Source organism: Dicentrarchus labrax, unplaced genomic scaffold (assembly GCF_905237075.1).
Source record: "Dicentrarchus labrax unplaced genomic scaffold, dlabrax2021, whole genome shotgun sequence".
Classification (NCBI taxonomy): Eukaryota; Metazoa; Chordata; class Actinopteri; family Moronidae; genus Dicentrarchus; species Dicentrarchus labrax.
The window spans coordinates 20,177,770-20,202,793 of NW_026136703.1; the positions used below are offsets into that span (position 1 = coordinate 20,177,770).

The 25,024-nt window shown below is 40.8% G+C and overlaps 2 protein-coding genes and 1 long non-coding RNA gene across 5 annotated transcripts in view; 1 reads left to right on the plus strand and 2 right to left on the minus strand.

The window, feature by feature from the left end:
• Positions 1 to 640, plus strand: part of LOC127361639 (uncharacterized) — a 2,472-nt gene extending 1,832 nt beyond the window's left edge. Inside the window, exon 2 of the long non-coding RNA XR_007884317.1 lies at positions 224 to 640. This is a non-coding gene — a long non-coding RNA (uncharacterized LOC127361639). The remainder of the gene's footprint in view (positions 1 to 223) is intronic.
• si:ch73-242m19.1 (uncharacterized) overlaps positions 1 to 14,676 on the minus strand; it is a 25,642-nt gene extending 10,966 nt beyond the window's left edge. For 2 of the 3 annotated variants that reach the window (XM_051396415.1, XM_051396417.1), the window contains exons 1-28: positions 14,096 to 14,676; positions 13,002 to 13,074; positions 12,715 to 12,825; positions 12,482 to 12,595; positions 11,288 to 11,482; positions 11,108 to 11,201; positions 10,506 to 10,648; positions 10,233 to 10,385; positions 9,916 to 10,017; positions 9,227 to 9,391; positions 9,026 to 9,108; positions 8,470 to 8,605; positions 8,174 to 8,377; positions 6,786 to 7,103; positions 6,286 to 6,486; positions 5,781 to 5,902; positions 5,468 to 5,696; positions 5,175 to 5,377; positions 4,137 to 4,289; positions 3,791 to 3,884; positions 3,562 to 3,696; positions 2,895 to 3,031; positions 2,686 to 2,797; positions 2,536 to 2,585; positions 2,238 to 2,414; positions 1,374 to 1,491; positions 989 to 1,163; positions 226 to 364 (exon numbers count right to left, since the gene is read on the minus strand). In XM_051396415.1, coding sequence (XP_051252375.1) covers positions 226 to 364; positions 989 to 1,163; positions 1,374 to 1,491; positions 2,238 to 2,414; positions 2,536 to 2,585; positions 2,686 to 2,797; positions 2,895 to 3,031; positions 3,562 to 3,696; positions 3,791 to 3,884; positions 4,137 to 4,289; positions 5,175 to 5,377; positions 5,468 to 5,696; positions 5,781 to 5,902; positions 6,286 to 6,486; positions 6,786 to 7,103; positions 8,174 to 8,377; positions 8,470 to 8,605; positions 9,026 to 9,108; positions 9,227 to 9,391; positions 9,916 to 10,017; positions 10,233 to 10,385; positions 10,506 to 10,648; positions 11,108 to 11,201; positions 11,288 to 11,482; positions 12,482 to 12,595; positions 12,715 to 12,825; positions 13,002 to 13,074; positions 14,096 to 14,427 — 4,268 coding nt within the window. In that variant the 5' untranslated portion in view covers positions 14,428 to 14,676. Of the gene's footprint in view, positions 1 to 225; positions 365 to 988; positions 1,164 to 1,373; positions 1,492 to 2,237; positions 2,415 to 2,535; positions 2,586 to 2,685; positions 2,798 to 2,894; positions 3,032 to 3,561; positions 3,697 to 3,790; positions 3,885 to 4,136; positions 4,290 to 5,174; positions 5,378 to 5,467; positions 5,697 to 5,780; positions 5,903 to 6,285; positions 6,487 to 6,785; positions 7,104 to 8,173; positions 8,378 to 8,469; positions 8,606 to 9,025; positions 9,109 to 9,226; positions 9,392 to 9,915; positions 10,018 to 10,232; positions 10,386 to 10,505; positions 10,649 to 11,107; positions 11,202 to 11,287; positions 11,483 to 12,481; positions 12,596 to 12,714; positions 12,826 to 13,001; positions 13,086 to 14,095 lie in introns of all 3 variants that reach the window. The other variant, XM_051396416.1, reaches the window with a different exon arrangement.
• Positions 14,677 to 14,823: 147 nt separating this feature from the next.
• foxo3a (forkhead box O3A) lies at positions 14,824 to 24,291 on the minus strand. The gene is made up of 2 exons (XM_051396426.1): positions 22,957 to 24,291; positions 14,824 to 18,180 (listed from the first exon to the last, which is right to left on the minus strand). Exons 1-2 carry the CDS (start codon positions 23,503 to 23,505, stop codon positions 16,867 to 16,869), a joined length of 1,863 nt encoding a protein of 620 aa, XP_051252386.1. The 5' UTR covers positions 23,506 to 24,291; the 3' UTR covers positions 14,824 to 16,866.
• Positions 24,292 to 25,024: the final 733 nt, after the last annotated feature.

Here is a 25,024-nt window from a genome sequence, read left to right on the forward strand (position 1 = left end):
TGCCGTCCTCACCTACTTTTACCGTCCTGCTCTCATCCACTAACATGACCAGTTTGCTGTCTACCATCTGTTGGAATTCATGTGAATGCACCAATACTCCTTTTTACTTTTACCAAAGATTGTTGTTTAGTGGCCTGGCTGAAAGGAAAATATCTTTTTGTGAAGAATTAGTGGGGAAACTTTGAACTCCACGATGAAGAGTTTTTACTCCTCACATTTACAGACCTGATGAGGTGTCTGACAGCAGTATCAAACTGCAGCAGGAGGACCTGCCTGCGCAGCTGCAGCAGACGGCCGACAGACTCTGGGCTGCTGGGATCAGACAGACTGTCGACCTGACGCTGGATCTCCAGCAGCTCTGCTCCTGTACGCCACCCAGAGAGGACGACACATGCATGTAACGTGATTACTGTGATTGACTGTCAACATACAGGTTTATATTGGTCTTTTATTGGATACTAAACGAGCTGAGATTCAACAGATGTTCTTAACTGACCATGAAAGCTGTCTGTAAAATATTTTGCTCATACATTTTGGCTTCGTTCACACTCCAGACACAACACAACCTGTCATGTATGTTCCCTATCAATTAATTATGTAACTTCTTTAACTCTGGAATATAACCTTAAAATTCCCCAAAGCTTCTTTTTTCCTAACTTTCCTAACTATAGAAAACTGCCTGAATCAGCTTGTTCCAACCCTTGACTGAGGCTATATGAGGCTCACAAAGTAAAACATTCAAACCCAGGACAATATGACTGCTACATTACATCAAATGGAAATACTGACGCTGTTTTGTGCATCATTTCTTTAATGTATTTCAATGTAATCCAGCCACACACACATTTAGAAAACTCTCACTTAGCATCGGACTAGCTAATGATAGGGCAGCAGCCACGTTAAGGTAAAAGGTTTGGTTTTTCTGCCATTGCCAAACATTACTAACACTTACTTATGATCAGGTGTTTTATGTATGAGGTCCACCTACCAATGCCTTCAGTGCCTCCCCAGTCAGCTGCTAGTGAGCCGGGTGCATCCTGTCCTCTCCTGCTGCTGCGGGAGTCTTCTGTGTTTCCCAGTCTGGAAAAACTAACCAGGTAATAAATAATGTCATGAAGAGCTGAAACTATCTGCAGAGTGTGATGGAGAGCTGTAGCACATTCCTGTTGAAACATCAGAGGGGCAAATCATTGACAAACACTACAAAATAAATTCCACTTTAGAGTGTAGTAAAAAGTGAATTAAAGACACTCATGTAGTTTATAACTAACACGAAACACTGATCTACCAGCTCCCTGCACCACTTCATTCAACATTTATCCTGTGTTGTTCTGCTGTATTAACAGTCTCAATGGTGTGTTTAAGCATCTCACCGAAACATCCAGTGTTTTGAACATGTGAAGCACTTGAGAGAAGTGGGGGACGAACCACAGGTTGAGGAGATTTTTGCCGTCTGCAGACAACAGCTGCTGCGGCCAACACTGGGAGCTCCTATTAGGGAGGAAGGTTTGAAAAGCCTCTCAGGTTTTTTATGCTTTTGACACACTGACTCTGCATATATATATATATATATATATATATATATATATACATATATATATATATATATATATATATATATATATATACATATATATATATATATATATATATATATATATATATATATATATATATATATATATATATATATATATATACATATATATACCATATACCATAACTAGAAAAGTTTATTGTTATAACAATCTTTTATTTTTTTCATGTTCATCACTTTATATACAAACATTTGTCTTTTTACAGTATTATAGTATTATAATATAGTCCTTATCCTAATATAGAGCAAAACATTTCACGTTATAACGTGAAAAGTTTCACGTTATAACATGAAATGATTCGGCATGGCAACAATACGCTTAGTATGTTACATAGGTTATATATCCATTTTTATATTGTTTCTTTAAATAGGGTGTTCATTGTTGGGTCTCTGTAAATAATGTTATAAGGAGTTCGGTCTAGACCTGCTCTATTTGAAAAGTGTCTTGAGATAACTTTTGTTATGAATTGGCGCTATACAAATAAAATTGAATTGAAATTGAATTGAATCATAGGACTATTTTTAAAAATTTTAACCTGGAAACAATCTGGTAGAAATGTTGTCTCTTCAGTAGTGGTAGTCAGTATTGATTTGCATGCAATTGCACATTAATAATACAGATAATCTAAACTGGTTGTACCTGGGGTCAGGGCAAAGGTCAGCTCCTGAATCCAGATTAACACTGGGCTTCCCGGCTCGCCCAATCACAAAGTGCAACTGACAGATGGAGGGGTTGTCGTCCAAAATGAAGGATAGATGGTAGTAATATGCAACAATCTGCGCTCTCACACAGTACTGAGATATCTGTGTGGTGAATCTGTTGAGAAACAGTTTGACACAGTGTTTACCTCCAACATGCTCTCATGTAGAGTGAGAGAAAAACTCAGCAGGGTTATTGTCCTGTAACAAAAGGAATGCAGATGTTTTCGTGGACATACTTCTTGAGAAAGTCGATTATGAGCCTCCTTTTGATCTTCGCAGCCTCCTCCTGCAGTGTGAGAGAAATTAATTTTACTTCATGGGCAGCCAATTACATTTATCATCCTGCTCAGCCGTCTGAGAATTATCTACCACTGTGTCCAACTCACTGGGGTTTTCATAAGACCCCCCACGGCCTGTTTCTTCTTCATAAATGAATTCAGCATCTCGTCACGCAGGCCCACTTTTTCCAGCTGGATGGACACAAATGCTTCCATCAGCCTGGAGTAACAAACAAGATTCTGTTTATCAAAGAGCTGGCACAAAAGCGCTGTTAATCATCGCCAGTGTAATTGGTTCTTCAAGTGGGGAAAATTACCTCTCCTTGGTCGTGGTGGGAGTTCTTGCTGAACCTTTTGAGGGTGAAGAGTTTGATTCTTGGTGCAGCTTGTTGGTGTCGATTCCACGTTTGGAGTCAAATTTTACATCTTCATTAGAACGAAAGGCTGCTTCCCTCTGAGAGTAAATTGGAAAACAGAACAGCTTTGGTATTTTTGTTAAAAGCATGAATAGAACTTTTTAACTGGTTATAAAACAGTCTTAATTTAATACTGATGCCTCTATATGAAACAAACAAGACCTTCAGCGAGAAGATTGGCTATTTCTGAATACTTATTTTTAATGCCTGCCAGCGGGTTGGATTTGGTCAGATTCCCCTTGAAATCAATGAAACGAGCCGGTAGAAACTTTTGTCAGAGGTATTACCAGCAAAATGTATCATATAAGTGTTGTAGCTGGTTGAGAGGGAGCTAGTTTGTCAATTAAATATGCAGTTAGGTATTTAAGTCTATTGGTTCATCTTTAAGTGTCACAAGCCAAAACAGGTTGGGAACCAAACTGTATATTTTATAAGCATATCATATCATCTGAACCTGAAAAGCACCTAAAAACTACAGCTGTCAAATAAATTTAGTGGAGTAAAAAGTATTTATATGTGAGTCTGAGTATGTAAGTAAATGTACTTTCCATCACTGAACAATACAGACCTCAGCTGAAGACGTCTCACTCTCTGCCCAGTGACAAAGACAAACCAGTTTCACTGCACTTATCAAAGCGTTCTTCTGTGTAACCTGACAGGCCAGAGTCACCTGGAGGTTTTCTACACTCTGTTTGTTCACAAGCTGGGAAGAGATAAGAAAATGGATAAATTCAGTAGGCAAAAAACAGGCTGATTTTGGCTGATAAACCTCAGCATTTAATTTAATTCTAACGCACATGAATAACTGCCTCCTCTGAGCTGAAGCTGAACCTCCCGATCTGGTTCTCGTCCAGTTCCCGGATGCTCAGAGGCAGGTGGGACGGGGTGAACCTGCAGCAGAGAGTGCACTTTAATTCCTTTTTCAAACATACTTCACTGCTCGTGTAGAAAAGCAGAAATAATAGAACTATAGGGCTAAAAGGGGGACACATGTATTTCTGGATTAGAAGACAAATCCTATCTTTTATTAGAACATTTTACAGGTACAGCTTCCTCAAGATAGGCCTCAGTGAACTGACTGATATAAGAGCTGTTAGATTATTAATAATTGATGTGTCAATAATGTCCAAATGGTACATGTACCTGTCCACAGAGCTGTCGTCCTCCAGTATCGCTGTGATAAAAACAGGCCTCTGCTCTGCTTTGTCTTTCTGTTCAGCGACCTCAAACTGCACCGGCCTCAGATAGAGGTGGAAGTCATCGAAGCCGAGCTCCGACGCCACACTTCTGTACAACCTGTATGGAATTATTCAGTGTTACAGTCTTTCACATTCTTGTCACATGTTCCCAGACTATTAACAAATAATTCTTGACATTTACGCTAGTGGATGTTGGAAGATGTGGCTGAACAGTAGTAATAAATTATTGACCTCTGACCTCCCGCATAATTCACACTAATCTTTTAGGTTTTTTTTTCAGACAAAATATTGATACTCTATGGCCTCATCTTTTAGTTCAGGTTACAGAAATTACATGGAAGGAAACGAGAGCGGCTCTTTTTGTCTTTACTCAGAAAACTGATGAGAGTTCATGTTATTGCTGTCATTTAACACATCAAATGTCTTTAACTTAATGTAAGTTGTGGACAAAATGGAATTTTTATATAATTATTATTATAATGAATCATTAGGAAGAAAACTTGTCCCCTGAGCAGCTCTGAATCTGATCTGATGTTGGGAATAAACGGCAGATAAAATGACAAAAAGTAAAAAGCCTTTTGAAAAATGGCTTTTTATTCACATATCCATTATACATTATACAGTCAGATACTGATACTGGCTGATTTTTTAGCATAGAAAATAATTAAGACAGGATATGACTGCCTAGCTCTATATCTTTCAGTATACCTGTGTATACACATTCATAATCCCTTCTATCACTCCAGTACTAATGAACATATTAATTATTATTATTATTATGGACATCTGAAACCCCTGAGAAAATCAATAATTATAACTTTCATACTATGGTGCCGCAACCAACAGGGATTTTAGATTTTGAGTAGTTTAAGATGTTATTAGGTTTTTTCTAGGATAAAATCTTTGATCTCATGATTCTCGAACCATAATTCACAGTTGAGTTTGCAGCTACCCTTTTACCCTGGTGTGAGTTTATCTTAACTGTGCCAGATGTGCCGTCTCTGAGGCCGACTCCAGCAGACGGTGGCGGATGGTGACGAGCTCCAGCAGCTTGGAGAAAGTTTCCACAGCAAACAATTGTTTCCCTCTTCCCTGTGTCACATCCTCCTCCTCTGCAGATCTTACCAAAGACAGCCCCACCTTTTGGACCAAAATCGGGTCTTCAAAAAACACATCTGAAAACAACTGGCAGTGGACAAAAGGAGGTTAGACTTATTTTTTTATTTCTTTTTATGTGAATTGATTTAAAGAGATACATAAGACAGAAAGACTAACATCCTTCTGTATCTGAGCGCTGTACGAGGCTCCGGGTGAAGCCAGGCTGTTCCAGCTCTGCAGGGCCTGCTGCAGGAGCTTCTGTCGCAGGGTGAGTTTGTCGGTGATGCTCGTGGCTCGTTGCAGCTGACAGAGCTCTGTGTGAGCCTGAACTAAACTGTGATAGATTGCAGCAGCCAGGCAGAGGGACGGATGAACCTCCAGGAGGAAAATGTTCATCAATGCAGGGCTGCAAACACGACACAAGAAAGGTAAATATACTTTTGAGGATTCCAAAATCATCCAGAGTAGTTAGACTTCTGTATTTACTTGCCTGCTGCCTCCAAGTGAGACCAGATGTTGGGGAACGTAGTTTGGTGGAAGGCCATAATCGTGAATGGAGCCTTTGCGGTCGTCTCTCCAGATGTGTTGGAGGTACTGCCTCTGTTTTTCAATCTGAAGGGACAACATCAAAGCTATAAATTACAGTAAAATAACATACAAGACTAAATAAAGTAAATCTTAGTATCCTGACATATAAACATTGTGGCTCAAAATTGGTTTAAATAAGATATTTTTTTCCACACAATTCAAAACTGAACCATATTTTATTTACTATCATAAATATAACAAAGACACAAAGCAAATCTGCATATTGACGAGCTGGGACCAGCTAATATTTTACAGTAGTGCTTAAAAAATGACTGAAATGATGAATCAATGACCAAAATAGTTTCAGATCAATTTTTGTTTGATTGTCTTATCGATCAATTAACTTGTTTAATCTCTAATTCAAACAAAAGCATTCATACATTTCCATTCTGCACTTTGGTTTTCACCTGATTGTCCAAAATGTCTTTGATCAGCTGCTGGTGGCTTTGCAGGCAGCCTATCTCAGCTCTGTAGGCCTGAACAAAGTAATCCTGGTTGAGGTCCAGTTGTGGCCTACTGTGCATGATGTCAGTAATAACTTGAGCCAGCGCAAACCTCTCCTCAGTCCCTGATGCATGCTGGTAGGCCTCATAGTAACAGTTCAGGAGCTGGAGGACAAGGAGAAACCAACAGTGAATGCCATAAAAAGATCCATGAACTTGACTGGCATTGGAAAACGGGGAAATTAAACATTAAATATTCCAGATAAGAACTCAGACAGTACAATTATCTGAAAGCTGGCCCTATAAAATTCTAGAAGTGCTTTAAAGGCCACTATTTATTGATCTATCAGAAAAGACAGAAGTAACTTATCATACGAAGCAAGTAAATACATGAGAAGACAGCCAACAAAGAGACGTAAAAAGCAAATCAACGCATTCATAGTCCTCAATTTGTGTCACTCTACCTGCACTTTGCTCTCCAGAAACTCTGTCTCACATGTCCACAAGTCAAGAAGCACTGCAACACGGTCGACATCTGTCCCGGCCCAGGAGTAGACGTCTGCTCTCTCGGTTTTTCCCATTTTCTTCATCCTGTTCCTCTGGATGAAGTGGGAGCCGACTAGAAGAAGCTCGTTTTCCAGCTCCTCCAGGTCCTTCAGCGCAGCGTCGTACACGATGTAAAACCCCCTCTGGTCCTGAGTGTGGACGAACCGTTCCTCTGCACAGTAGAAATCATGAAGGTTCTCCACCTCTGCAAACTCCATAAACTCTGAGCAATGGACCTGGAATGAGAAGACGTCATATACTACATAATGCGAACAGCAGAGATCATAAACACATGTATAGAACCAAAGACCAAGACAAACCAAGACATATAATACATAAAAGTTTGAATCTTCATACCAGAACACATAATTTAGTAAATTTACCTACCCAGACACAGTGATTGCATTACACCAAACAACCCCCAAGTGGGTTCAAGATTCATTTCATACATCCATAAAACCGTGGAAATGGCAAAAATTGGATCTAATCAACCAACACTGATTAGAAAAACAAAGAAAATGAATACACATAAAATAAAACCAGAAAAAAAATATTGTAAAACTATTTTCAGTAATATAAACTGTTAGAAAGGGCATGATTCAAATCTAATGACACTAGTTACACTGTTCAGACATTAAGGTGGCCCGTTTTGTGTCATTTTCTATATTTAAGTAGAAGGTGAGTGATGTTCACACCTTCATGTGTTATTTCCATCATAGAAAATGTTTAGAAAGTTTTAATTTTTCATATTTGGATCCAAATGTTCATCTAAAAAACACAGTGACAGAAAACGATAGTACGCCTGTCGACTAAATGCAGTAGCTCATGAATAATCTGCACCTGGACCTGGATCTGAATCCACACCTACTGTTATAATAATGTATATAATAATAATAATAATAATAAATAATAAATAATAAATGTATGGTTTTATAATCACATTTGTGTTTAATCCTGATTGAGAGTTATATTTTGTGTAACCTGTTTTATGCTCTTTTCCAAGACACTCCTGAAAAGAGATTTCTTAATGATGTTTTCCTGTTTCACTAAAGGTTATATTATATTATACAAAATGTAGCTCCTTTTACCAAATTTCCTCAAGATATTCTGATGAATAAGAAACAAATGAGGCAGAAACAAGAGTGATTTCCGTGAGGTAAACAGGACTACTCTGGGACTACAAATCATATCTAGTGAATCTTTCGGAAATTAATGAAGCACAAGCAGTAGTATCACTGTTCCTATGAATGCACAGCAGATAGATGCACCAGTAAAACAACAGCTGCCATATACTTTATGTTCTTACCTTACAGTCAACAGGAGTGCTGTGGCTATACTGGAGCGAGCCGAGACCTCCTGCCTCCCCTCTTCCTCCCCTGGCAGCATTCATCCAGCCTGTTTCCTCCGCTGTGCTGCACAGCTCTCCTTCCTGCAGCTGCAGACCTGACAGGTCAAATGTCAAAGTCCTCTCCATAGAGCGCAGGTAGTTCAGCAGCCCAAGAGAGATGCGCTGCCAGATGGGAAAAGTTAAGACATATGTTCCCAACCAGATTGTTGTTGATTTCAAGAGAACCATCATATCGTTCTGCCGGTGTGCCTCACCTGGAGCTGTCTGAGTTTGAGATGGCGCAGGTGAATCAGAGACAGGTAAGCACCTCTGGTTACGATGGGATCTGAGGTTCCTTCCTCTAAACTATCATCCAGACCCAAGAGCTGCAGGCTGTCCTTGAAAGAGTAGCTGTATAGAGCGAGCAAAGAGTTATCTTGTGTTTTATGCAACAGAGAGACAACAAAGAACAAACTGCAGGCCAGGATCATGGTTAGAAAGCAAAGTTGCTCATTTAACTTGTGATTTTTTTGATTATCAAGTCTATAAAATATCAGAAAATAATGACAAATTCCAAACATATTTGCTTGGAATTGCTTATTTAGTCTACCTGCAAAAAAATGATAAAATACAATGATATAAACAGAAGAATGCTGAAAATATTCCAATTGGACAAACAAAAACCAGCTAATGTTTGACATTTTTACTTTGTATGTCATTAAAAGCACTAAATTTATTATCAATTTGTTTAATTTAATTATGTTTTGTCTCATTGTTTCAGTACGTCAGTAGACATCTTGAAAATATATATATTCTCTGCTCAATACAAACCTTTCATTTGTTGCATTCGAGGTTTGACTCTTCTTATCGTGGCCTCCTCTGCTGCTAGACCTGGCTGACTGATCGTGTGTTTCCTAGCAAGACAAATGTCACTTTTAATATAATGTCTTCCATCAGTGGCAGCAGAGGGGAGCTGAGAGGTTTTTCTATATTTATTCCACCTCTCCAAGTAGAAAACTGGGTGACACATGCCTGAGTGAGAGAGGCGGCGCTGTAAATACTCGTCCAGATCTCGGAGACGTTTTGTCGTTTTGTCTTACTGCCGTGTGAGACTGAGGAGTTCGGTCCAGGTTGTAAGTCGGCAACATGAGCAGCGTGTTCTTTTACAGCCGCGGCCACATGGAGCACATCAGGGACCTGATGAGGTACACAAACAACAACTCACACCTGAAACTTCATGATAAAAATGTTCTAAAAACCAGATGAGCAGGGGTTTATTTGCATGTGACAGATAACTTTAAAAAAGACTCATAGAACCAGTAGTCCTAGAGATAAAAGAATAACTAGAGAGAAAGCTATCCCGTTTTTTCCACTGGAAGGGCACCCTAAAGCAGTGGGTCCCAATCTGAAGGTCGGGACCCCCACCAGGGGTCACCAAAGCTTCACCGGGGGTTTGCGAGGCCTTCTTGACTTTAAGGATAGTAAGAAAACTTAAAAAATATACACAGTAGGCCTATATCTTAACATTTTGTTCATTTCTGTGAGGAAAACTAAATCAAATTCAGAGTTTTGATTATTTTTAAGATCTAAACTTTGAAAACCTGAACACAATCTATATTCACATTCTCTGATACACAGCCCAGTCCTGCATTTGAAAAGTTAAAACAAGAGAGCTAACAGAACAAAGAGAAGAAAGCAGAGTCATTGATTTAGACTGTTACCTGAAGAAACCTGCTTTGCATCTTCAGCAGCTCATCAACAGATTTCTTTTCCCTCAGCTTTGTGACGAGCTTCTGCTGCCATGGATCCCGTTTGGGCTTCACCTACATGACAGAATCCAAACTGTCAGTATCTATGGTCCCTCCCACCACACAAATAGAAGTCGTTCCAAATAGTTGAACAGTACATGAGAACAATAGTGACTACCTTAGAAACACGATACACTCTGTTACTCCTCGACAAACCCCAAACCATCTGGCTTACAGACTTACAGAAACTCTTTGTGGAGACTATTTTACTGCAGCTAATTTACTCTAACCTGAATGAAGGGGATCCAGTTGGCCTCCTTCTTCAGAGCCAGGCTTGCACTCTTCCTCCCCCACTGGCTCCGTTTGACCTCTGCACCATCGTAGTGAGGAAACGTTTTCATCTGCTCTTGATGTCCGAAAATCGCTCTAAACTCCCTCCACACCTGGTGAGACAGATTCAGATTGACACATCATTGATAACATATCTTGGCAGATGCCATTTAAGTGCACAGTTATAAATATTGCAAGGCTTTTGTGTATAAATTGTTTCAGTTATCCATTACCATGCTGAATAACTCCATCTCGTCTGCAGTGGTCCGGAGTTTTCGAGTGTCATAGGACAGGTGGAAGTGAGAGATTAATGTCTGCAGCTCAGGTAGAAACTCCTCCAGGTTAACAGTGTGCAGGGGGACATCAGCAGCCAGTCCTGTAGTTGAATATATTCAGTAATAAGCTATGAAATCTCCTCTCAACAGCCTGTGTGGATGCATTTACAAGATTCTATAGTATTATAGCCATAGCTATCATCGAGTTGTTATTATTTTGTTGTTTCATTTCTAACCTTGGAAACCAGAGTTGACAAAGTATTCTCACAAAAGCTCCATTTAGCAGCCGTTCTGGAGCTTTTGATCATATCGCATGATCTCAAGTTTTACCAGTTGTCATTAAATTGTAGTTTCCATTGGTGGTGAGTTTATTTTGTCAATAAATCCTAATGACTTTAGTGAGCACACAACTTTTCCTCCAATAATCAGCCAAAAATGTCCACAATATATTCTACTTCGTAACTGTTATAATGTTATATTTCTGATGACAGTGGTGAATCTTTATTTTAATCTATTTATTATCTATTAAACATTAAAGATGCTGCTGGTTTGACTCTCACCCTCAACATGTTGAGTCTTATGTGAAGTTTCCTCATAAACTTTTTGCTGTGGTTCTTTCTTTTTTCTTTCACATGCTGGTATGCAGTGCAGCACCTGTTAAAGATGGAGTCAAACAAGGAAATCAATAGTTTTCAAATGAAAACACCAAAGGCCTTCTTGGACTGTCTGTGGATTTTTACCCTGAGGAAGTTGTGAACGGTCTGAACAGAGCGCAGATGGCAGACCAGCCACCGCAGGTAAATGACCACATCATCCTGAGTGAGCAGGTTTGCAGGGTTTTCTCGGCCGGTCAGGATCTTTTCTCTGCACACCGACAGCCTGCGAGCTCTCTGAATGGCGTCCTCGTACTCACTCGTCAAATATGACACCTGATCCTGAGGGAGAAAAAGGTCTGATGTGATCTGGAGAAGGCGAATAAGCTGGAAATCAGATAAAAAGATTATCAACGCTCAGGAGGCCGTCAAGGTTCTCCCTTCACAGAGAAGGAAGAGAAAGATAAGAGATTATCCTGCAAAAATCTTTGTTTCTTCATGTATTTAAGTATGTTCACATATTTGCTGAAGAGCTATGAAAGCTTTATATAAGCTGTAGGTAGCAGTGAAGGTTCTGTTTAGTTTTCTTTACTTCAACAGCAGATAAGCTTGTTCTTTGTCATTAATCTTCCGTTATTCCAGCACAACTTTCATATTTATAGAAGCCAGGAGACAGAAGAAAAAACTCCCTTTGTTGTATTTTAATTAAGAATTAAGAATTAATTGGATTTCTTTCCACTGGTACAATTATTAAAGTGCCAAAAATTGTCATTGCTACTGTTTTTGTATATTTTTATGAATACTAAGTCATGCTATGTCAGTATGGCCTCTTCATATCATCTCTGTGCAGAGTAAATGTATTAAATTTAATTGAATTAAACAATTCATCCATTAAGTGACAAATAATTACTCTGAAACTAAAATAATTGCCTTGTTTTCTAGCAAAAATGCCCCGAATTCTCACATTGCAGCAGTTTTTCTTTGTCTTATATGAGAACAAACTGTATATTTTGGGGTTTGTCCAACAAGAAAAGCTATTTGGAGATTTCTCCTTGTGCTTTAGGAAACTGTTCTGATATTTTATAGACCAAACAACTGAGAGAATAATCTCCAGATTATTCAGTAATGAAAATAATACTGTTTAAGTTTAATTAAAGTATTATTGAAGCATCTTATTTTTTCCTAAATCACCAGTAATGATTTAGATTTGCTCTCTGCCCTTTGTCACATCATCTTTCTTTACACATAAACAATCTCAACGAACTGTAATGAGGACGAGCCACCAGAAGAAAACCTCCTGTCATTTGGAAGCTCTGGCCAAAATGAGACTCAGGTTGTCACCTTGTAATGAGGATAAAGCTTCTCAATGACGCTGGTGTGGCGGCAGAATCTCCTCCATCTCAGCATGAGCAGATATTTGATCTGAGCCAATTGATATGACCTGTCAGTATAGAACTGTAGACAAATGTACAAAAAGAATATCGGTTTAAAAGACTAATTTCCATTGTGGTGTGCTGCATGTGAAGCCTTTTTTTATGATCTTGTGTTGTCTGGAGGGTTGCTACTGTCCTCACCTGGTGCAGCAGAGGAGGCAGACTGTCAGGAGTGTACTCTAAACTCAAGCAACTATCCAGCTCTCTCTGCATGACGTCAGCCTGAGACTGAATTGGCAAAGCTTCACTCACCTGCAGCCAGGAGGAGAGAGGAGTAAAACAAAAAGCCAAATCAACTTCTTTAAAGTTACCATTACACTATATCCCGAGGCTGTGACGTTTTTAATGACCTAGAAATTGACAAATTAATTCTCTGTAGCCCCTCGACTGTCCTTGATAAAAAATAAAATATAAATGTTCAGCCTCACCTGAAGCGCTCTCCTCAGCACTTGTTCCCTTTCCACACGGAAGAAGGAAATATCCTTCGGAGGGAGAACAGAACTGAAACAAACCTAGAAATTAATTTAGAAAAAGCTCTCGGCCTAACAGCGTTTAAAGTAACTTTTGAAAGAAGGAATAATAAAATCTTCATACAAATTAAATGTTAAATTCAATATAATTCACCTTAAGTTGCACAATTCAAGAAACCAAGGGTTAAGGCTTTGTTTCATTTAGTGTAGAAGAGCCTTTCCAGTGAGCCAACATGCACAATAGCAAACACCCTGACTCTGTTTGACCTGAATAGAACTTTTGATAGTACCTGTGTTTACCCTACTATTTCGTGTTAAAATGGCTGCTATGAAAAAGGTCACCCTCTAGTAAAAATGGCTAATTTCAAAGCATACAATAGAAGAGATTTCCACAAAGTCAGGGGATCACCAAAGTCATTAAGATTTATCGTCTGACGACCATGAGTGATTGTACAGTTACAAAATTCATGACAAAAGTTAAGATATTTAAGCCTGAACCAAAATGTTTGACCGACCAACAAACACATTCCCATCCTAAAAATTAGCTGACTGAGAATGAGAATTTGCAAGATAACACTAATGACAACTGGTGCCTTTTAAAAATGAGTAAAATATTCCACATTTAATAGTAATTATGTTTGTAAATCATGTTTTCATAGAGAATACACGTTTTGGCTTTAAGTTCCACCTATTTGGCAAGCTAGACCATTTAAAACAGACACTGAAGCCCCACTTCAAACATGTTTTAAGACATATAAAAATAATCTACTTAGAATAAAAATTTGTCTGATGGTTTTTTGCACAAAAACAAAAATACACTTGTGCAAATTGTATACTGGACAACGGTTGGCTTCCACACTAGTTGTGAGTCACAAACAAATCTGATTTAAAGTGAGTCTTCTAGTGTCATTCTTCACATTGACAAACATCCAACAAAGTAAAACATAGACATTATTGAGTGGAGGAGGGACTTCAATCTAGAGAGTTTAAAGTTCAACTGTTATCTGACACAGAACATGAAATAATCATTACAGTGAGCAAAGCTTCCACACCTGTAACATTTGGAGGGCCCCGCTCTTTGGGGAAATCCATTCTCTTCAATTTCCGTCCTGAGTGCTGAGAGTTGATGCGACAGCTCTGCCTCCATCTGCTCCACTTTAACAGAGGAGGAAACTCTGTATACGTCACACATGGCAGACCTTTTCTCTCGGTTCAGGATCAACACATTTAGTAACTGGGAAATCCAAACATTAAAAAATAAATAAATAAAGTACACCTCCTTAAGTCCTGCCAAATCTCTGCCTCCACACACCGACTTGTTGTGGTGTATCCATGGAGACCAACCATGCAGCCCGGGCTTCCTCTCCCATTTCCTGTCCTCCATATGGACCCAGACAGTGACTGCATTTGATCTGTAGAGGGCTCTAATGTTACACTCGAGTCCTCCTTTGTTAGAATATGCCAATGCTTTTGGGCTTTATGGATACTACCACTTCAACTGTCATTTGCAATATACAGCACAGCATGTAAATATGAGATTATACACAGCAAACCAATTGTTGAGCAGCACATACCTCAAACAATCATGCATTCAGAAACCTTGACTTAATCTCAGAGGGTCCATTCTTCTTGGATACAGTGTGTGATTGGTTCTTAGCTCATGATATGATTATCCAATAGGAAATCACCTCTGCGGTGACAGCAGAGTCAATTCTGCAGCTGTGCAATTCCTCTGGAGACAGAAATAAAAAAAGGAATATCTAAAAAAATAAACTCCAGGTTTTCAGTGGTTCTTTAAGCTTTATTTACATGCACCATCTCTGATACAACCAAGATAGGAATTGGAATTACAACTGGCAATGTCAACTTGATTTCTCTTTTTTTTGTAGGAGCAATAGGAAGAAATGGTGTTTGAATATTGGCAGTGAGTGTTACTCAAAATTAATGTAGAAAAAAAACAAAACAAGTCAGTATCTTGTATTTTTAAAACAAAATCATCCTCGTGAAGCTACCAAAATCATATTTGGAAGCACAGTTATAGAATAGATTTTTGTAAAATCAAAAATTAAGCAAATGGGATTCAATTCATGTCAGTTCATTTCAATGTCAACAACGCTAATGGAGGGCACTATTTCAGGCACCATTTGCCGTTCTTTGTCAGTCTGATCAATACCCGATTGAGGTGGTCGAAATGTCGAACAGACCATTAAAACAAAAGTGCTTTTACACGGCTCTACCACAAGTCATATGGAAAAGCATAAAAATAAAAATAAATAAGATTTCAATTTAACAAGAAGACAATTTCAGTGAAAATGGACAGTTTCCAGCTGATAAAAATGTAAACTAAAAATAAAAAAGTTCATCCTGCTGTTCCTACAAAAACTGTGCTGATGTTTATTTTTTTGCACCTTATAGCACTGGTTCCTAATATTTATACACTGTATATCCTCTTATTTCCACTTATTTAAATGCAGAAATATTTTGGCAATATTTAAAATACTGTGGTTGTTTCTTTCTCAAATGGCAAAAAAAAAAAAATGGCTCTAATATACTACACAACCTCCTCTCACAGGGTTGGAAACACCGTTTTGCCCAGCACCTGCTATAGTGCTGATAACCAAGGGGAGGCTACTAATGCTGCTCCATCTGCAGCCACTCCCTGCTATCTTCTTATTTATAGCACCAAGAACTCCTTCAAATTAACAAAATATTGTAGTCGAGTGCTGTGGAGTCTCTAAGGGTGGTTATTTTTAATCCAAATAGTTCTAAGTGTTTGCTAATGTAAATGGTGTCAACTAGAGCTAAATCATGTCACGGTCCTTTAATTCTGTCCTAAACTCTGTATACTGAGCAGTACTTCCAATATTGCAGTAAGAGTGGGTGAGGAAGAGGAGGAGGAGGAAGGTGGAGATGGTGAAAAGGGTATCCGCAGCAGAAACACCATATTATCAAGACTTCAGTAATGCACCTCTTCAGAAGGAACAGAATTCACAGTAATGTCACTAAAATCACAGGGTAAAATTTGCTAAATAAAAATAAAACATTACATACAAAAACCACACAATGTAGACCAGTTCACATCTTGATAACATATTAACCTCTACAGATTGATATTTGGTGCGTGACTCTGTGCATCAATGGAAAAAAACAAACAAAAAACAAACAAAAAAAGTTTTTCATTAACACTTGTTTTTAAATCTTTTAGTCCATTTAGGCTACGTCTCTCAAAGAAACTGTAGAAAATAAAACGACATAAAAAAAAAAGCTTGTCAAGTATCCTCCACTGGAACGTAATTATGTAACATTCTCTGCAGCTTTTTTCTGTAAACAGGCTGTCACTCTCAACAGGCTGACAGCTGGTTTGGCAAAAACGTTGGTTTTTAGGTATGAAAGGGGGTGAAAGAGGAGAGAAAGCAGGGTGAAAACATAATCCATCGTCAGTTTCATGTATCACTTTGTGATACTGTATGAGTGATTCCCTGAGACTAACACGAGTTGATGCTTTTCATATAGTTTTAACAAAATGTCCTGTACTTCCATTCCAGTCAATACTGTTGTTCACACCGCCCAGGCATTGATCTTTTTAAAGACGTTTTTTTCTCCTCTGTGAAGACACCATAGTGTGTCTCAGACACTTAGAATACAGTACCAAACTTAATGCCTCACGTTAAAAATAATGGGGAAAAAAATACTACATGAATACACTTTTACATACTTTCTTCCCTCTAGTTGCACAATGCAGGACAACGAACCCCAATTTACATTTTCCCCCCACTTCATTTTTTTTTTTTTTTTAAGCCATGCTGAGCTCCGACAGAGCTTCTCAGCTTGGGACCCAGCTGTGAGGGGAGGTCTGTTTCGAGCTGGAGAAGCTTCCTGAATTCCTATTGCCGTTCTGGGCAGAGGTGAGGCAAGAGTCGAAGCTAAGGTCCAAGCAATCTGCTTCCATCAGTTCATTGCGGATGATGGAGTCCATGTCACACTCAAGACTGCCGTTGAACACATCCAGGTCCAGATCGGCGGGAAAGCGGTCCTGGCCGGACAAACCAGAGCTGAGCTGCATAGAGGCGTTCTTGCTGGGAGACTTCAGGTGCGGCTGCTTGGTGTCGTTGTGGCCGGCGTCGCCGTCAGAGGTTGACAAGCCAGCTTGCCAACCAGGCACTGAAGAGCTTTGGGCCTGACCTGCGCTGGTGTGGTTCACCAACATGTGGTCTTTGCGGAGCAGCATGGCGTTTCGGCGGGAGTTCTGCAGGGCAATGGCGGTGCTGGCCTGCGACATCAGCGGGTCAGACTGGGTGAGCAGGACGTTGCTGTGGCTGTGGGAGTCCAGGCTGAGCAGATCCTGCAGCGTCTGGTGGTCACTGAAGTGCGAGATGCAGGAGAAGGTGGTCTGCTTGTTCTCCTGGATGGTCTGCATGGGCGACTGCCGCAGGCTTGTGATGGACGGAGGGCTAAAAAGAGGGTTAGGCCCATAGCTGCCAGAGGGGCTACCCAGACCGCTTCCTGAGCAGCTGAAGGTAAACACTGAGGTCCCCTGACCGTTGGCTCCGTCGTCTTCCTCTCCAGGAGGAGGCTGCTGGGATGCTGTCAGGCTGATATTGTCTAAAAGGTCGTCCATCAGGTTGTCAGAGAGCCCGTCGTTGAGGTTCATGGTACCTGCCAGGTCGGAGAGCCCTGTGGGCCCCGTGGACGGGGACATGCTGCTGGGGCTGGAGTACAGCATCGGGGAGAGAGGCGAGTCGTCATCAGGCACCTCATCCAGCTCCAGGTTGGCCAGGATCGGGGACAGACGACCGCTGAGTGTGCTGGCGTTGGAATTGGTCCGGGAGCGGAAGTCTGTCCAGGCGTCCAGCTCATCACTGCTGCGGGAGGTGGGACTTCCTGTCCATTTGGAGAGGCTGGAGGAGCTCTCTGAGCTGCCGTCTTGAGCTGCCTGCAGCGAGGCTTTCTTCTTGGTGGCACGTCCTCGGGCTCCTTTGATGTACTTGCTGTTATCCATCGATACAGCCCGTCGTCGGGGAGCTTTGCCACCTTTCCCACCTTCTGGGTTGACCATCCACCAGGAACTTTTCCCTGTTCCTTCATTCTGGACTTTCACAAAGCGACTATGAAGGGACAGATTGTGTCGGATGGAGTTCTGAAACAAAAACAAATGAAAATAGATAAAGCATGGTCTTTCTGTAGAGTTGATTCAGAGCTAATAGAAACCAGTTTATGGGCAAATAAAGATGATTCTGATCAAACATAATTAAAATGCATATGTGAAAGAGTAATTTCAAAAACTTTATTTTTATTTTTTTTAAATCTTTTATTTTTTTTATTTTATAGTTTTAGCCATGATTCCTAGTTTTATCATAATATTAAGTAAGTAAGATCATCACTACACTAAAGGTTTAGGAAGGCAGCTGACCTATGAGAGGTTTGTAAACAGGTCAACAGTTTAGTCACATTATCTATTGTTTCATTACAGAGGAAAACTGTACATACACAAAACTACGGCAAGTACAGTACCTCAACATTCAACCAGAAAGTTGTAAACTGTGACGGATGTTTACAACAAACAGTTTAGGTAATTAACATTGCAAGTTCATTTCTTGACCTTGACTTAGTTGTGAGAACATTTTTTAACCATAAGGTCCATTTAGTATCTGTTCTGGAGCTTGTGATGGCATTGTAGATTTCCCTTTAAAATATTTAAAATAGAAAATTGAACATCTACAACTCTAAGTCTGAAAGCTCCAGAACTGCTACTGAATAGACTTTGTGGAGTTTATACAGTTTGGGTAATAATTTTACCATTTACCTTCGTTTCCTGTCACGTTGGACTTGGTTGGACTGGATCAACCTGAGGGCGGGGGGCCCCCTCAGGGGTCACCAGATTTTTCAAACACACAAAAACAAGTATATTTTGTTCTGGTTTTTCTCTAACTTTACTACTTGATTGATTTTAAAGTGGTTGGTAACCGCTGCACTAGAGGAAGAAAATTAAGACTTTTCACAAGCAACATCCAATTAGGGATGTAAGAAAATAATGAAAAATATCTTGTGTTTTGTGAGATTGTACTGATTCTCAAAAACAGTAGCAGATATAGCAGTATTATAAATGTAAACTGAGGGCTATAATGTTGGATGTTGCAGGTACAGATGAATACAAATGCAGATCCCAGTGGTAACATATGGTGGTGTGTTCTTTATATTATGACAGTTTTCCTAAAATCTGATTCGTTTTTAAATCACAATATATATATATATATATATATATATATATATCTTTGCTTACAGTATCATAATAAAAAGAATATATTAAATCGTGACCCCTGTATCATCATATATATGATTCTTCTTCAGATTGTTATAAATACACAGCTCATACAAGGTTTTTGATAATAAACTATTACGACCAAAAACAGAACAACACTGCAAAGACTTCTAACAGACACTTCTTCTTTGCACCTCGCACTGTGACCTATTTCTGACTGCTCGGAAAGGTCTAAAGGATTTCCCTGGAGATGTTCCCAACCATGTACAAAATTAAACAGCTGGAGCCTGCGCGACCAGCCCACACTAAGTCACACTGCAGTAACAGAAGGAAGGAAAACTCTGCAGTGATCTCTGCAGCTCAAGGGCCAACTTCGCTGGGAGAGAGTCCAGCATAATTCTCTTAAGCTTGATTTAACTTGAGTAAACGGAGGTCCCATTTAAATCTCTCATAAGATTAAACTAATCAAACTCTAAACAAGCTCAACACATACGGACTACAGCTGTCCGTGGCCTTCACAATATGGATACCATAAAGGCAGCTGTGATTGAAGCTGCCCTCCAGCTTTGTGATGACTGAGCGATCACAATCGCCAGGCCACAGTTTTCCTCCAAATGCAATGAGTCAATGGAATGACCTGCTGACATCAAACTTCCAGTAAAGCCCACACTTCAAGCCCATTAAAGGATTAGGCCAACTAGCAAACACTGTGATCACTTACAACAACAAAGCACATGTGGCTAACGGAAATAAAAAATTCAGGTACCTCATTTTGCTCTACTTTCTCTCCGATTTCCACTCAACACATGAGCTGAAAAGGTTTCTGGCTTTTGTTAATCATTAATTCTTGGGTGTAACCACATCTACAGTTAGATCAATACCAGTCTACCAGATATGAAGCTACAACCAGCATCCGGTTACAGGTACAGGGGGTTTCTGTAACCAGTAAGGTGTTACCAGCACCTCCAAAGCTAATTAAATACCATTTTTGATCTCATTTCAACCTACAGAGTATTTACAGCAACTACTTACTGCTGTATCTGGGATAAACTCAATGTTAATCACATGTTTTAATAGCTTTTCGACAACAATGGAGCTCTATGGCACAAAGGAACGAGATATATCAGGCTTTGACCACAAAGATAACATACTTATATGTTGATAATATGAAAAACAGAACCTTTAACTCGTGTCACTTCAATGTGGCTTTAACCAAACCTTCCACATTTCCTCATCAGCTGGAACTTGTCCATTTCCATTAGCTGGGTTTATAACCAGAAGGCTGCGTCTATAATTAAAAGTAGATAAATCTCTAGATTCTTTGACGAAGAGTGCCAAGAAGATGAAGAGAGCAGTGCAGGTGTTAATAAAACACAGCAACTCAGAGTGTGCACACTTTGTTTTTCTTTCCCCTGCCAGCACCCGTAACCGGACAAAATGTGGACGTTTCCAAGTCCGACTTCATCTTTTAAAATACTAAAACACTAGCAAAGCAAGCCAAACACCACAATCTCCCCCATGACCTACAGGGAGTAGACACAATAAAAGCAACACCTGTCCTGTTCAGTCTAATGAAATCCGATACAACAACCCTGCAATAAATAAATAACCCTTTGTGACATTCTGGTTGAGCCTGTCAGAGAGGTTTTGATTCGACTCTGTGGTCATTTATGAGGCTGTAAATTACAGAGCTGCTGTATTGGATTGTATTATATTACAGCAGGTGGGCAAAACAGCAGTCACACAAAACAGCACAATACAACATCTCAAAAACATCCAAAGAATTCTCCTCTTCGATGAGAGATTTTATGTTATTAGCTGCACAAAGGCATGTATTTATTAGAGTTATACAACACTGGTGATGCTTTTATTGTGTCTACCTCCTGTATAAAGCCAGTTAAGGTTTGCTGTGGCATACGTTGACCAGTATTTGTGCTCTATTAGGTGTAAAACACACTGTTCCTGTTACATTCTGGGTCTGTGTAACTGAAACTGCGAGGCCTGCATCTTAAAAGAAACACCTAGTGGGGAGTTATTGCACCTTTAAAAAGCTTCAGAGACATGTTAAACGCTCCTAACGCTGCACAGGTAAGATACAGTAGGAGCCATACGGCGTTTAAAAGATAAATCACAAAGAGCAACTCCTGCCTGCCCCTCCCCCATGCAGTCATAGCAGCGCTGCAGCACCCTTTGAGCAAAGCCTCGTTCTGAGCGGGGACTGGAGCAATGCCAGTTTAGCCAGAGCCAGATCCAAAGAGAAACACTGAGCTTCTCTCACACTGCTACACATTGACCTACATAATTTATAGTCAGCTGATTGATTCTTGTGCCCAGGCCACATGAAAAGACACACACACACACACATACACACACACACAGTGGGGTTGAGCGGCTGGGCTGGCCATCTATACAGGAGCTGGACTCACAACAGAGGGGAGGTTTGAACATTTAACCTCACGTTGGAGCTGCACACACATTTGTCATTGAACGTGGTGTCACTCTGGTTTGCGTTGAGAGGTCTGACAGGTCTCGGATTTACAACCTTTCAGTCCCACCCTGAACACGCCGAGGACATTCTTTTGCACACACTCCCTTCATGCAGATGACCCAACCTGAAGCTGATTGCTGAATGTCACACAGCTACAAAGCATCTCCTAGGAAATGCTGATGTCAGCACTTTTGAAACCCTAACATTAACCCTTTCCTGTGCAAGCCCCCAATGTAAGTCTGCAGCCACTGAACGCATCTGGTGGGAAAGGAGCGTCCCCAAAAACATGAATGAAACACTGACCGCCACTAATCTGGAGTATTAACTAACCAGCTGATTCTGCGCAGATTAAAATCGGTTATTAGCATCACTTTGTTTCTCAGCTCGTGTTTCATACTCGTCACATCATCACGATGAGGTTTTTAAAAGCACAATCTTTTGGCCCCTTACTGTAATTTCTTCATGAAGAAACTCCCTGGGATCAGTCTGCATCCCACATCCACAGTTGTGCAGGATTACAAACCTATTTCCAGAGTTTTTCTACCCCTCCACCCCACACACACACACACACACACACACACACACACACACACACACACACACACACACACACACACACACACACACACACACCCATCTAAATCCTGCAAAGCTCAAAGCTTTCATCAGACTTGATTCCATGACAGATGAATTGGTTTTCCAGGCTGAACTAATCCTTAAAATCAAACAGAAGCAGGGCCCCGCTGAAGCTTGTAAGAAGCCCCTCTGCTGCAGTGTGAGCAGTTTGTCTGAAAGTGAAATTAACTTTGCATTGCCTATTTAGAGTCGCCACTTTCATACTTGTTCTTTTACTACATCTTAAAATTATTAAAAGGTGCAGAGCTAACGGCGTGTGTAATCTGATGCACACACTATTTCAACTCTACTCTTATATTTTGACAGCAACTTATCATATCATATGTCATTTAACACCATGTGCTCCAGGCAGACACACATCTACACCCCCAAATCCCCTGCTGATTATCCAAAATATCCCTCATAATGAACCTTAAAATCATCCTGTGTAGTGGTGTGTGTGTCCTCCATCTCTACATTAGCTGTGTGTCTTTACATGACCACAGTGGGGTCTTTGTTATGATGACAGCACCAGCAGCTTTCCTGCTCACCTTCCAGCCAGCAGAGCTATTGCTGTCGCCTTTGTCCTTGAAATATGGCACAGACCTCACCATCCAGTCATAGATTTGGGACAAGGTCAGCCTTTTCTCGGGGGAGCTCTCGATGGCTTGGGTAATGAGGTCTGCATAGGAGTAGTTGCCCCAGGCGTTCCTGCGGGCGGAGGACTTCCTCAGCTGCTGGGAGGCAGAGCCGCCCACAGCCGCGGCGGGGGTCTGTGCGGAGGAAGGCGATCCGTCGGTGGCCTCCTCCTTGCAGGGGCCGCGCTGGACCTCCACAGGCTCGGAGATGCTGCTGCTCGGCTCCCGGGCTTTACCAGTGCCACCGCTGGCTTTCTGAGCATCGCCGCTCCCCGTGCTGCCACCTTCATCATCCTCCTCTTCGGGGATTACGTCAGTGTCATTTGTTCCGGGCTTGCCCGCACCAGACTCCGGACGGGGAAGGGGCCAAGTGCAGGAGCGTGGCCGCTTCTGGGGCTCGAAATCCGGATCTATCTCAACGTTTGAAGGAGGCTCGTTGCCGGTGCGCGGCGCCTCAGCCATGTTAATCTGAATATCTCGATGGTTGCACAATGGGTTATAAAATCACTCGGGTCGCATTCCATCAATGTTGTGTGCAGACTTCAGAGGCGGTTTTATTTACTATGCACGATATGCAAATGTACAGCCTGCAGCCCCCCCAAAGTCCCCCCCAAAAGAAAACACGTGTCCGTCTTTCTATCCTCCTTGCAAGGCGTCTATCCGCAGCACGCACAGCCGATCGGACTCACCAGCATTAACAAAACATTGCCTTTCCCCGTGCACAGCCCACACCCTGGCCAACATGCATTGCAATTCCGGCGAAACGTGGAGAGAAAAGATAGGAAGAGTCCGCGGAGAGAGTCCAAACGGCGTTCCTCCACAAGCGTCCTGCACCGCGATCCTGCGGCGTGCATGCCAAAAGAAAAGAGCAAAATTACAACATCTAATGCCACCACATCAGCTTTATCACTCCGCACACAGCTGCCATCTTGACCATTTCCTTCTCCCAAGTTCTTTATCATCCGTGCAGAGAGCTGCCAGTCGCCTGAGCGCTGCGCTGCTGTCCAGATACCATCAAGGCGGAGATTGCCTTTCTCAAGGCCCTGCAGCTTTTTTTTTTTTTTTTTTTTTTTAAAGGGGGGTGTTAGTGAAGAAATGTAGCGAGGCTTAAATCCGCCCTCTCAAGAGCTGGAATCATGATGCATTCTTGCTGTACATCTTGAACAGGCCAGCACGGTGTCCTCCGTGTGGCCAGCAGCCTGCAAACACACTTCATTCAATCTGCTGCTGCTGCTGCTGCTGTGGCTGCTGCTGGGGTTGGTTGGCGCAAACGCTCCGAGTCCAAGAGGAGGAGGAGGAGGGAGGAAAAAAAAAAAAGCACACGATCCTGCCCCCCTGGACTGCACTGAAATTAAAGTGACAGTATGGAGATAGCCAGTGACATCACTGTGTACACCTTTACTAGGACCATAAGGAGTCATTATACTCCTCAATACTGCTGCTGCTGCTGCTGTTGATGGAGGCTGCAGCTTGAATTAAATATTAAAATCCACCTGAGTTAAAGTGACAATATGAGCACTTACCTGTCCTTTATTTTTCTTCATTAGGGTTTTGTGCAACAGCTTTAAAAGTCTGCTATTGGAAGCACAGATCATAACCAGGGTTTCAGAAAAATTAACATTCATTTTTTAATAAACGACAAAGAATAAAATGTTTTAATAAACCATTTTTTTCCACTAAATTTGGAGAAAATCTCACACAATGAGTAAATTTGTGTCTGTTTGGGGTCCTATTATTAATTATAGTTAAATTAAAGACATTACAGGACCATTAAAGCATATTTTGTCAATATATTTCCAATAATGTACAGTGTTGTCCCTCTGCTTTATTACTGACTTAAATACTATGACAAGAAGGAAGTGTTGAGCATCCGTTTGTTATTGTACTTGCAGAAATGTTGTGTGGGACGGGGGGGGGGTTTAATAATCTATCAAATGTATCTCTCATAGCCTGTTTCTATCTCTTGGATTATATCTCACAC